This window comes from Erythrolamprus reginae, chromosome Z, assembly GCF_031021105.1.
Source record: "Erythrolamprus reginae isolate rEryReg1 chromosome Z, rEryReg1.hap1, whole genome shotgun sequence".
NCBI lineage: Eukaryota > Metazoa > Chordata > Lepidosauria > Squamata > Dipsadidae > Erythrolamprus > Erythrolamprus reginae.
The window spans coordinates 145,474,238-145,487,903 of NC_091963.1; the positions used below are offsets into that span (position 1 = coordinate 145,474,238).

At 39.1% G+C, this 13,666-nt stretch overlaps 2 protein-coding genes across 2 annotated transcripts in view; one reads left to right on the forward strand and one right to left on the reverse strand.

The window, feature by feature from the left end:
* The window catches only part of LOC139154299 (uncharacterized), a 1,065,525-nt gene that overhangs the window by 369,421 nt on the left and 682,438 nt on the right, over positions 1-13,666 (forward strand). The window lies entirely within an intron of this gene.
* On the reverse strand, positions 845-9,340 carry LOC139153187 (vomeronasal type-2 receptor 26-like). Its single transcript, XM_070726822.1, has 7 exons — positions 9,270-9,340; positions 8,084-8,375; positions 5,162-6,013; positions 3,724-3,951; positions 2,758-2,884; positions 1,507-2,329; positions 845-941 (listed from the first exon to the last, which is right to left on the reverse strand). Exons 2-7 carry the CDS (start codon positions 8,243-8,245, stop codon positions 845-847), a joined length of 2,289 nt encoding a protein of 762 aa, XP_070582923.1. The 5' UTR covers positions 8,246-8,375; positions 9,270-9,340.

Here is a 13,666-nt window from a genome sequence, read left to right on the forward strand (position 1 = left end):
ATTTAGGCTCCCTGCGACCATTTTTCCCAAATAATTTTTTTTTCTGGCCCGGTGCACAGTACAGCCATTGACTGGATTCAAACTCAGGACACACTAAAAATTTTCCCATGAAAATACACATGGATATCTCAAATTTTCAATAGCTGACACAACTTGGAAGGAACATGCATTTAGGCTCTAAGAACAAATCTGTGCAAAAAATAATTTTATTGAACACAAACTTTAGTCAAACACAAACTATACCCAAACTTTCACCATAAAAATATAACTGACTATATACATACATAACATGAATTTTACACCTGTTGGTCTTGGTAGCGAACACTCTGACCACTCACTCAGGTGTGGCACAGCAATGTCCTCTGTGATCCACGCCTGGTTCATTTTAAGGAATGTCAGTATGTCAACGTTGTCTGTGGATTTTTTAATTTTTATTTTATTTTATTGGTCCGTCGCTTCACCACATTGTGGGATTCAGCCTGAACCCCGAAATTTGGCACGGATTTTTGACAAAATTCGGGTTTGGTATCACGAACAGTACGAAATTTGGTACGAACCTGAATTGTGTGAGTTTGTTTCATCCATCACTAACAAGAATACATTTTAAATATCATAAATTGTAGCAGGTAAAAGACCCAAACTAAAATGCCTCCAGCCTAACACTTGGAGAATGTCTGAAAATATAGGAAATGAGCACATCATTTGCAATAGGCAATAATGAATTTTAATAATAATTGCAATACTGTCTAAAATCTTGTTTGATATAAATAATGATATCTAGAATACTAATATGAAATAATAATAGCAGAGTCTCTCTATGTTTTTAGTCAAATATTTTCTATAACTAGAAAGAACCCATGAAGTACTGCATTCTTTTTATGAGTTGTTCTCTGTGGTTTAGTTCAGACCGGAAAACAATGATGTAGCACTTTGGCAAAAAACCTAGGTATGCCCATGTTTCACCATCACTCCGCAGTCTGCATTGGCTGCCGATCAATTTCCGGTCACAATTCAAAGTGTTGGTTATGACCTTTAAAGCCCTTCATGGCATCGGACCAGAATATCTCCGAGACCGCCTCCTGCCGCACGAATCCCAGCGACCGATTAGGTCCCACAGAGTTGGCCTTCTCCGGGTCCCGTCAACTAAACAATGTCGGTTGGCGGGCCCCAGGGGAAGAGCCTTCTCTGTGGCGGCACCGGCCCTCTGGAACCAACTCCCCCCGGAGATTAGGACTGCCCCTACTCTTCCTGCCTTCCGTAAACTCCTTAAAACCCACCTTTGCCGTCAGGCATGGGGGAACTGAAACATCTCCCCCTGGGCACGTTTAATTTATGCATGGTATGTCTGTGTGTGTGTCTGTTAGCATATGGGTTTTTTTAAATATTTAAATATTTTAAATTGTCTGATTGCTTATGATTTGTTACTACATGTTGTGAGCCGCCCCGAGTCTTCGGAGAGGGGCGGCATACAAATCTAAGTAATAAATAAATAAATAAATAAAAAATATGCATCCCAGTAATGCAGCACTGGAGGACAAGATGGAGAAAACTTCCACCGCTACCCTAGCTTTGCCTTTTGTGCTCAGATAGGCTGGAAAGGAAGAGCTCCAAACACAGCAAAAGGCTAACATGCTGAAGGTGATGAACTTGGCTTCGTTAAAGCTGTCGGGTAATTTACGGGCAAGAAAAGCCACAATAAAGCTGGCAATGGCCAAGACACCCATGTAGCCCAAGACACAGTAGAAGAAGAAAGCTGAACCCTCATTACATTTTAAAATCATTTCTTGGATCTCTGAGTGCATGTGAAACTCAGGAAATGGGGAAAATGTTGCCATCCAAAGAATACAAATACATACTTGTAAGAGAGAGAGTGAGAGGACAATTGAAAAAGCCAATCTTTTCCCCACCCACTTCCTCATCTGAGATCCTGGTTTAGTGGCCATGAAAGCCACAACCACAGTAATAGTTTTGGCCAGTACACTCGAAATAGCCACAGGGAATGTGTTGCCAAAAGTTGGTTGTTGGAGAAGACATGTCACATTGCCAGGTTGACCTAGGAAGAGCAAAGAGGAGAGAAAACAGAGCTGAAGAGAGAATAGCAGGGTGTAGGTGAGAGACCGGTTGTTGGCTCTCACAATGGGAGTATCCTTGTGCTTAATAAAAGTCCCAAGTACCCAAGATGTCAAGAAGAAGAAACCAAGAGCTGCGGAGGCTAAACCAATTCCTAAAGTTTCTTCAAAACTTAGAAAGACCAGCAGTTTCAAGATGCATCCTTTCTTTCCTTTATTTGGATAATGATCTTCTGAACATTGAAAACAGTCATCCATATCTAAAAAAAAAAAATCAAGGCATGTTTTTATACATTCCATATTTTTGAAAATAATATTCTTTATGGATTCCAGCCATTATCCCTCTCAAGTTTTCCCCCCCTACCACTTGTATTATGTTTCTATGGAAATCAAGTTTTTCCACCATTGGATAAGCTAGGACCACCATAAAAGAAGTACAATGGGAAGGGAATTATTCACTGAAATAAGTCCTGTCTAGCACCTTCAAAATTATTAAAATTTAGAACATTTCAATTTTCCAATTTTTTCCAAAACAAAAAGAAGAAATCTCTTGTGGGCATTTTGATTCAGAGGCCTTGAAATGAATATTCACCTTGAAGAACTCACGAAACTATTTGCTAGACTACCTTACTATATTACAATTTGCTCATATGTATGTAATGAGAACTTGCTGGAATATCTCACCTACCGTTTTCATTTGAAATCTTCCCTTCTGGACATGGAACACAGTTGTAGCAACAGAATTGTTTTCCTTCCAACCCTTTCTTCCAGTATCCTGGGGAGCAATGGTCATTACACAGAGAAATTGGAAGTACCTGGTCATATACAGAAAAGATTTTTGCAAAGAGAAATTTGTAATCAATCTGTGTTGTTCTTCTTTATGATGGGGGTGAAGAATATTTGAATTCCTTTAGGGGATTAGTCTAGGTATATTGATAAGGTAAAGGTTTCCCTGTCCATTTGTGTTTGATTCTGGGGCACAATGATCATCTCCATTTCTTGCCCAAGGGAGACAGCATTGCCCAAATATATGTTTCATGGTCATGTGGCCAGCATGGTTCTATGCCTAATCCAAGAGAGATTAATTGGACGGTAGAAAGAAAGAAAGAAAGAAAGAAAGAAAGAAAGAAAGAAAGAAAGAAAGAAAGAAAGAAGGAATGAAGGAAGGAAGGAAGGAAGGAAGGAAGGAATTTATTTATTTATTATTTATTTATTGGATTTGTATGCCGCCCCTCTCCAAGGAATGGGAGCTCAACCTATTGCATGGTGCTCAGATCTCAGACCCTTTCCTGTTGACAAGCTCAGTGTCTTTAAACCACTAAGCCATCACATATTTATACTATTTAAATGTTAACATTATAAGGATGTGCAAAGGGTGTGTTTGGAGAATGGCAGAGTGAATAAATATATATATATATGTGATTACAATATTATGGAAACAATGTCACTCCGGTAATTCCATTTGGAAATGCAACCCAAATACAAATTAATTTTAAATTTTAGTAACATTTTGTCAATTTGATTAAAACTTGATCATTGACAATATTTATAATGAATATGCCATTTCAAAAATCACAAATTAGATTCCTAAAGGGACTGTGTTCAATATTGGATCATAATGGATCAAGGAATAGTTGATTAAATGAGCCCACACCTGGTTAAAAGCTGGGTGCCACACAATCAGCTCTTCATCAATGGTAAACTTATTCACGTTGGGAATATGAGGAACAAGCTTTCCAACTCTAACTCTCTGAAAGGATCTATTTGGAAAAGTGATCATATTGGTGATGTCGAATCCACCTGTGGCTTCCCCTTTCTGATTCAGGAACACTCTCTCCTCAGCTGAATTGTTAAAAGAAATTCCCTGAAGAAATGAATGGAGCTACTTGAAAGAGAACGAAAGAGAGAGAGAGTTGGAAGGATAAAAATGAAAAGTACCCACAATTTCATTCACCTTTCTTCCCACGACTCTAAGAAATACCAAATAGGTTTACTTAAAATATAGATAATCTAGAGTATAATTCAGAAGAAGACACATCTGTTCTAGTATTTTTAATGTTACTTCCAGGGGAAACTGGAGGGACACAACATCACATATCTCCAATCTACAACAGAGTTCTTTTAACAGTTCCAAGAAGGCCCCACATCCATTTGCACCACTCAGGTGATCTGAATGAATCAGATAAACCTCCATGTATCATTGGATTTGTACTGTTCTGTTGTTGTGAGCCGCTCTGAGTCTTCGGAGCTCCGAGTCTTTGGAGAGGGGCTGCATACAAATCTAATAAATAATAATAATAATAATAATAATAATAATAATAATAATAATAATAATAATAATAATAATAATAATGTAACTTTAACAATTTACTAATAGAATGCAAATGACCAAGTGTCCGATGGGAAGTGAAATGTCTTCAAATAAAATCTAGAAAGTCTGGTTATCTCCAGAAAAAGCAGCTTTGGGACACTTAAACTTATACACTGCTTCACAGTGCTTTACAACCCTCTCTAAGCAATTTACAGGTTCGTCATGTTGCCCTTATCTGGCTCCTCATTTTACCAACCACAGAAGGACAGAAGGCTGAGTAAACCTTGATCCAGTGGGAATTGAACTGCTGAATTACTGGAACCAGCAGTCAGCACAATTAGCTTGCAATACTGCTTTATAAGCACTACGCCACCATGGCTCTGGTAAGAATCATTATTCATGAGCTAATAAGAAAAATGAAATGTCTACATTTCAGAAATATTTTTGGGGCACAAAAGGAAGAAAGTGTGCCTTCAGACACAATGCTATTGAACTCTTCTTGGAACCAGATGGATAAATTCATGAGAGACCAATTCTATGTGGAGGTGAAAAGTTATTTATACAATGAAAATTGATGCATACAATAAATCCCATTGACTATACTGAAAATAGGAAAGACTTGATTTAGGTCCACCCTCTTATTTTATAAAACTAATAGCTTTCTTGTCTCAGTCTCTCTATTGATTTGTGGCCGTAGAACAAACTAAATAAACTAAATTAGATTGTGGATGATTGTGGATAATCATGGAAATGCAAGATAGGTATGGCATGGACAGATTACCTGCCAAGGTAGCACATTTGGAAATTCAATCCTTTGAATCTCTCTTGGTTGGGATTTTGATCTCACTGCCTGATGCAAAGAATTTGCCACTGCATAAACAGCATTGTAGATACTGTAGCTTTGGCCAGACATGTGGAATTCGAAAAGAGGACCAGGCAGATTCTCCAACTTCTCTTCTCCAGTACAGGTTTCATTGATCGTAGATAAATATAATTCTTTTTTTGAAAATGAACAATCAAACATTTGTTGCCAAACCTCTTGAAGAAATCCATCTTTGTGGGTTGAAGGTTTGATGACTTGAATAAATTCTTTGAAGCCCTGAATGTCTCTTGAATGCACAGTAAAGGAAAGAGCCCCATGGAACATCTGGAGATTCCAACTCCTTTGAAATCCCATCAGGATGAAATCAATGGGATTCATCAAAATCCAAACCTTCCTAAATAATGCACTTTCTTTATTTTCAGGATCACGTAGAAACATGAGAGTTCTTAGCCACACTATTGTAATGGATTCTCCGTGGACAAGAAAAACATTCACTTCTTGATCCATCAATTTATTATAAATAATTGAGATTGATTTAAACAATTCAGGCAAGTCTTCCATGTTCAGATATTGTGGAATTTTTTGTGTAAAAGCTAAACAGACCCCATTCATCGAAAGCAATGGCTGCAGTTTCTTTAAAACATGTTCTTCCTTATTTTCAAATGCAAAGACTCCAATCCACATCCATCCAAAATGGAGAAGAAGTTGTACAAGTCCAGTATACTGATGCTCCTCTTTTGGGACCATGTAATAAAGTGGAAATAACTCAGTAATTGGTAAGTCTTCTTGGACAAAGGAACCGTAAGTCAACTAAACAAACAAAAAAGAGAAGATCATTATTCATTAAAATCATGGGAAAAATATGAAGACATCTTAAAGAAGATCTGCCTATATTGAACATTTGTCCAATTCTATGTAGCTTATGACAATTCTGATGAAGAAAGAGAAGTAATTAAATCTCATGATGAAATATTTTCTTATCTTAAAAAGAACTATATTACAATCACAATCAATGTCCCAATACAGAGTTCCTGTATGTTCATCTGGAAACTTTTTAAATTGAACTTGTGAGGTCTACTTAGCCTAAGAAAAAGATTCTTAGGAATTAGACTTACTGAATTACCTTTTTCCCTTCCCACTAGCAGATAAAATAAAATATGATCAGATCACAGATAAAATAAATTATGATCACAAGATTCTGGAGGAATAGAAAGGGTTAATCATGTCTTTATTCATTTATTTATTTTTATTTATTTTATTAGACTTCTATGCAACCCAAACTTAATCCAAACTTACAACAATATTAAAAATACAAATTACAATAAAAAAGAAATCAAATATAAATATTAAAATGATAAACCCCAGTTATAAACCCACAACTCAAACAGTCCAATCAACACATATGCATACCATTCAATTCAATTTGGCCATGACAGCTGTAAAAGTTCATGTCCCCCAGGCCTTCTGGCAAATCCAGGTCTTCAAAGACTTTTGGAAGGTCAGTAGGGTGGGAGCAGCACGGACATCATGGGGGAGTGGTTCCACAGAGCCAGGACAACCCCAGAGAAGGCTCTCCTCCACAGCCCTGCCAACCTGCATTGCTTAGTCGATGGGATCTGGAGAAGGCCAACCATGTGTGATCTTATTGGAAGTATGTGTCAGGAGACAGCCTTGTAGATAGTCTGACTCTAATTTATTACAATTATTATAAAGATCTCCAAAAATTTCTCATAGCCCCAATCCTTTAACAATTTTGAGGCAAATCAGTTTTGTTTTAAACTCAGTTATTACTATCAAACCCAACCAAGACATACCAAGGGGAATTATAAGCTATTATCAGGTATCTTGTTGGAATCTGGAGCTGAGTTGAGGGGATCAGTAAAATTCTGATAGCTTTCAGTGGAGATGGGCGGGAAGTGGCTGAAAGGAGATCATCCCTAAATCCATGAGACACGAGAGCAGTGTTCCAATATTGGAGGAGCTCCTACAAAGATGAGGGGGTAGAATTATTTTCCAAAGCATCAAAAAGACAACATGAGAAACAATGGACTGACACTAACCAAGGAGAGAAGCAAACTAGAACTAGGGAGATATTTCCTAATAGTAAAAGCAATTAACCAGTGGAACAACTTGCCTTCAGATGTTGAAGGTGCTCCATCACTGGAGACTTTAAAAAGAGACTGGATAGTAATTTATCTGAAATGGTATTGGATCTCCTGCTTGAACTGGAAATTGAATGAGAAGACCTCCAAGAAATCTTCCCACTCTATATTTCTATGTTTTTGTGGTAGCCAGTGTTTTCTATCCTCCTCTTGACAGCTCCAGATTTCACCACAGATAGTGGTCAATCCAAAACATCAGGTGAACCTCTCAAATAGGATTAATTTTGTACCATAATTTATTATTAACATTTACATTTTCTAATCTATGATTGTAATAAAAGATTTAGATTTTCTCGACTGATTATTTTGAGCCAACCCAATTGAGTTCTGGGAACAATTGCAGAAGCTATAGGAAAGAGCACAATTGAAGTCTTGCAGAAATTCATGGCAAAATACTAACTAACCCTACAACACTAATCCTACAATTGCTAAGAAAAATAATTGAGTTTTACATTAAACTACTTTTATATTACCCTAAGCAAATTATAGTAAGAAGAGTTGTGACCTATTGCTTGTTGAAAGTCAGAATACCTGTATGATTGTAATAAAATATTTCAATTTAATTGGTTACCTTGAGCCAGTCTACTGAGTGGTGGGGAAAACAGAAGAGGGATGATAAAAGTGCATTTAATTTAATTCCTGCAGAAAGGGATGGCAAGCAAATAGTGTCTACTATTAATTACAAAATAAATTTCTCTCACACACTACCCCAAACTACCTGTGGAATTTTGTAGACATGTACACTTTCTGCCATAAAGGATGATGTATCAGGAGCTAGTCCCCCAATGATGGCCATGAGGTTCTTCTGGCTACCACACTTGTAGTTTAGGACAAATTCTTGGGATTTGAAAAGCAGGTCCAAAGTGCTGCGATAGGTCATCCTTGCATTGAAGTAACTGTCACAGATATGGAACCCGAGAGTGATGTTAGGTAGGATCTGGGAGTCCTCATTGATCTCCTTCACAGCAAAGGCCAAGGCGAGGGCATGCTGGTAGAATTTGGTTATTACACTGCAAATAGGTTAAACACCCCCCATTGAACAAAATAAGTTACATAGAAACATAGAAACATAGAAGACTGACGGCAGAAAAAGACCTCATGGTCCATCTAGTCTGCCCTTATACTATTTCCTGTATTTTATCTTACAATGGACATATGTTTATCCCAGGCATGTTTAAATTCGGTTACTGTGGATTTACCAACCACGTCTGCTGGAAGTTTGTTCCAAGGATCTACTACTCTTTCAGTAAAATAATATTTTCTCATGTTGCCTTTGATCTTTCCCCCAACTAACTTCAGATTGTGTCCCCTTCCCCTTGTTCAAGTTGACAATTCTTTTATGGTGCAAACATTGATATATGAGTAACAATATTTTATGTCTCTGTTGTAAGTTATAAAATGAAATCCTTTGTAACCCACTCAATAATTTGTATAGTTTTCAAAAATCTAAAGTGTTTCCCTGATTTGAAACAAATAGGTATATAATAAAAGTCTGATTTTTTCCCCACAAGCTCTCACATTTATTTCTATCAGTTTGGCACAAAATAGAATATAGCCAGCAAGTATCATTATATTAATGCATGTAAGTTATGCAAGGAGTGACTACATAGACTAGATAATTCCAAGTCTACGGAAAGGGGCGGCATACAAATCTAATAAATAATTATATAGCCTAAATGTTCTCCAACAGATTTCGTGCACCATGATTTCATAAATTTTGTGAGTAAGACTTTAATACAATGGAAGGAAAATTATTTTTCCCACAAGCAAATATGCTTCAAAGACAAGGAAGCAATAGTAATTTTATATTAAAAACATGCATTTATTCTCACAGAACTATTAGCCAAAGAAACAATTTTGGGAGATATGGCTAGGATTAAAAAATGAATGAAAAAAATCCTTACAGTGGTAAATCATAACGTTTTAGAGGTGGATATTTTTTAAATTCAATTCCAAAAACATTGTGAATTATCTGAAACACCATCCCAGCCACAATGAAGTCACCAGGCTGGTACCATTCATGGGGAATTGGGAAAGCATCACTCGTAGGGCAGCTCAGGGTAACTGCTTTATGCACCAAGAGCATCAGAAGGAACAACATCTTCAGGCATTTGTCATTGTGAAAATATTTGTGTCTCCTGTCCATAAGGAAGTTTATATTTCAGTGGTTCATTCAACAATGATGCCAAGGTTCATATCTGACAATGCACCTAGTCAGAAATCCCATCATTTTCAATTTGAAGTTCCATGTGTGTACAAATTTTATACGATCATTAGAATTAAATAGATGTTCTGGAAAAGAAGGAAGGAGGGAGGAAACTTGTAGCAATGAGTCTGCTGGAGCCATTATTATCCCTTAGCCAAACTCCCTAGGGTTCAAGAATTAATTTATAACTTTCCTGCCTGACAGACCACAAGGCAGTGTATAAACACACACACAGACTGAGGATTATGAAACTCAAAGTTATATTTCTCTGCAAAATTGGCTTAGAGCCACAATATTTTTTAAACACAATATAAAAACCCCCAATTCAATATATCTTCATAAATATATTTTAACATCCCAGCCAATTCTCCATAAATATTTGCCTCCATATTGTCAGATTCACAATTTGCAAAGTTCAAAAATGTTTTATTTAAAACTCAAGTCCATATAGTCTTTTTGTCTCTTTATGTTCCAGTCTAGTCCAGTGCAGTTCAAATGCCTCTTATCTTCTATCACCAAAACATTATACCATCAAACACAATAGCAGAATACACAATGCTTTTAAATTCTTTCAAGTTCTTAGATATCTTCTTTATATTCAAGGTCAATCTTCAGCTGTCAGCAAATACCATATTTTCTGGTGTATAATATTTTATGTCTCTGTTGTAAGTTATAAAATGAAATCCTTTGTAACCCACTCAATAATTTGTATAGTTTTCAAAAATCTAAAGTGTTTCCCTGATTTGAAACAAATAGGTATATAATAAAAGTCTGATTTTTTCCCCACAAGCTCTCACATTTATTTCTATCAGTTTGGCACAAAATAGAATATAGCCAGCAAGTATCATTATATTAATGCATGTAAGTTATGCAAGGAGTGACTACATAGACTAGATAATTCCAAGTCTACGGAAAGGGGCGGCATACAAATCTAATAAATAATTATATAGCCTAAATGTTCTCCAACAGATTTCGTGCACCATGATTTCATAAATTTTGTGAGTAAGACTTTAATACAATGGAAGGAAAATTATTTTTCCCACAAGCAAATATGCTTCAAAGACAAGGAAGCAATAGTAATTTTATATTAAAAACATGCATTTATTCTCACAGAACTATTAGCCAAAGAAACAATTTTGGGAGATATGGCTAGGATTAAAAAATGAATGAAAAAAATCCTTACAGTGGTAAATCATAACGTTTTAGAGGTGGATATTTTTTAAATTCAATTCCAAAAACATTGTGAATTATCTGAAACACCATCCCAGCCACAATGAAGTCACCAGGCTGGTACCATTCATGGGGAATTGGGAAAGCATCACTCGTAGGGCAGCTCAGGGTAACTGCTTTATGCACCAAGAGCATCAGAAGGAACAACATCTTCAGGCATTTGTCATTGTGAAAATATTTGTGTCTCCTGTCCATAAGGAAGTTTATATTTCAGTGGTTCATTCAACAATGATGCCAAGGTTCATATCTGACAATGCACCTAGTCAGAAATCCCATCATTTTCAATTTGAAGTTCCATGTGTGTACAAATTTTATACGATCATTAGAATTAAATAGATGTTCTGGAAAAGAAGGAAGGAGGGAGGAAACTTGTAGCAATGAGTCTGCTGGAGCCATTATTATCCCTTAGCCAAACTCCCTAGGGTTCAAGAATTAATTTATAACTTTCCTGCCTGACAGACCACAAGGCAGTGTATAAACACACACACAGACTGAGGATTATGAAACTCAAAGTTATATTTCTCTGCAAAATTGGCTTAGAGCCACAATATTTTTTAAACACAATATAAAAACCCCCAATTCAATATATCTTCATAAATATATTTTAACATCCCAGCCAATTCTCCATAAATATTTGCCTCCATATTGTCAGATTCACAATTTGCAAAGTTCAAAAATGTTTTATTTAAAACTCAAGTCCATATAGTCTTTTTGTCTCTTTATGTTCCAGTCTAGTCCAGTGCAGTTCAAATGCCTCTTATCTTCTATCACCAAAACATTATACCATCAAACACAATAGCAGAATACACAATGCTTTTAAATTCTTTCAAGTTCTTAGATATCTTCTTTATATTCAAGGTCAATCTTCAGCTGTCAGCAAATACCATATTTTCTGGTGTATAAGGTACACCTTTTTACAACAAAAAGTGCTTTAAAAATTGGGTGTGTCTTATACATCGAATGCTCCTGAGGTGGTGGGATGGGAGGCAGTGGCAGTGGCAACTGCTGAGATGGCTCCGGAAGCTTCCCTTCAGGGAGTAGCAGTACTGGGAATGTCATGTCCATGTCCCAGGCTGCCGCTGCTGCAGTATCTGAGAATGTCGGTACAGGGGGCAGAACCGTAATTCGCACAGGCTCCATGTTGTTGGGTGGTGGGCTTGACTCGTGTTAGTGGCTGTGGCATGGGTTGGTCAGGTGCCAATTCTCTTGGAGTAAAGCTGCCTCAGCCGGCCCTGATCATCCGGCAGGAGGGAGCTTGGCTCCATCGGCCCCCATCCCAATCTCCCACCTTTGGGGTTGCTTTTGGGAGGGTGTGGCAGTTGGTGAAGGATGCTTGGAGGGAAGCTGCCTGAGCTGGGTAGAGGTGACACCTGACCGGACCCTGCCATAGCTGCTCACCCAGCTCAGCTGAGGCGGCTTCGCTCCAAGCACCCTTGGACCTCCCCTCCTCTGCCTCAGCCAAGCCAGGCAGTAAATCCCTTTATTCTGTAGTGAGAGAACAGCGGCAGCAGGTGCAGCCAGAGGTGCAAGTCCTTTGTTGGTGCAGCAGAGGAGGTGGCAGTGGCTACACTGGTATAACAGCCCAGGAGACCTTTCTCCTCTGCTTCAGCGGGCACTCCAAGACCCTCCCCACAGTGCTTGGGCTGTACAAGTCAGGGGCTCAGCTGAGGCAGGGGCGGGCAGGTCCGAGGGCACTCGGAGCAATGCTCTCTCAGCCGGGGACAGGCAGCATCTGACCAGTCCCTGCCACAGCCGCTCGCCTGGCTTGGCTGAGGTGGCTTCATTCCAAGTGGCTTCATTCTGAGTGCCCTCGGAACCGGCTGCCTCTGCCTCAAGACCTGTGTGGTCTTCAGAGGCCCCTGCCACCAGCCCTGGGCTGTGTGGGCAGAGCTGCAAAAGGAGTCAAGTGGCTGAAGCCACCAGCCCAGGGACACTGCAGAGAGCAGCGGGCTTCATCTTGCCCTTCACTGCAATGGCTGCCTGGCAGAGACCCAGCCATGCTCCCCTGAAGGAAGTCCCCACTGCAGTTTCCGTCATACACATATACACAAACTGTCCCTGCCCCAGTGTTCTAAGGCATGGTGCCTCTGCTGGGAATGGGGATGGAGGGGCAGTGAGGCAATTGCTGAGCCCTACAGTTGATGCGTGGATCAAAAGAAGGCCCTGTGGTTGGCAAGCAAGACCCTGAAACTGCCCCCAACCCCCTCAGAGCCCTGGAAAAAATGGGTAATTAACAGGGGTTAAGTGATGGGCCCAGACCCTCCCGCCATGGCCTGCCATCCCACCCTTGGGACCCACGCTTGCCACCAAGCAAACTAATCATACCAGCTAACCTCCCTCACTCCCTGTCAAATCTTCAAATGGCTCCTAGTGATCACTGCAATCCCAGGAGCTCGGTATTGTGAGGGGGGGGGTTATTCCTGGTTTCGGTGGCTTCTCTGCCATCACTGGGGATGCACCACATGCATACCTCTTTCTGCCCAGCTCGTCGGCCTGCGATCGCAGTGACGAGCCGAAGAAAAAAGCACCCTTTCAGCTACATGCCCACACACTGGAAAAGACATAGAAACAGGCAAATCAGAGAAGGGATAGAGAAATGAGAGAAAGATTGAGAGAGGGAGAGAATGAGAGAGAGAGAAGAGGGAAATAAATGAGATAGAGAAGGGGAGAGAAAGAAAGAGGGAGAGGGAGAGGAACTAGAGAAAATCAGAAATGAAAGTGAGAAATGAGAGCAAAAGGGGGAGAGAGAAAATATGAGAGAGAGAAGGAGGAGAGAGAGGGAGATAATGAGAGAGAAGGAGAGAGAGACTTGGAGGGAAAGAAAAGGGAAAGACAGAGGGAGGGAAAGAGAGAAGTGGAGAGGAA

Excerpts from the sequence above, each read along its gene's own strand:
- LOC139153187 (XM_070726822.1), bottom strand. The coding sequence starts at position 8,245 with ATGACCTATCGCAGCACTTTGGACCTGCTTTTCAAATCCCAAGAATTT. Across the intron at positions 2,330-2,757 it reads GAAGATTTCAAATGAAAACG|ATATGGATGACTGTTTTCAA; the intron begins GTAGGTGAGATA and ends TTTTTTTTTTAG. Across the intron at positions 942-1,506 it reads GCTGCATTACTGGGATGCAT|TTTTTTGCCAAAGTGCTACA; the intron begins ATTTTTTATTTA and ends GGCATACCTAGG.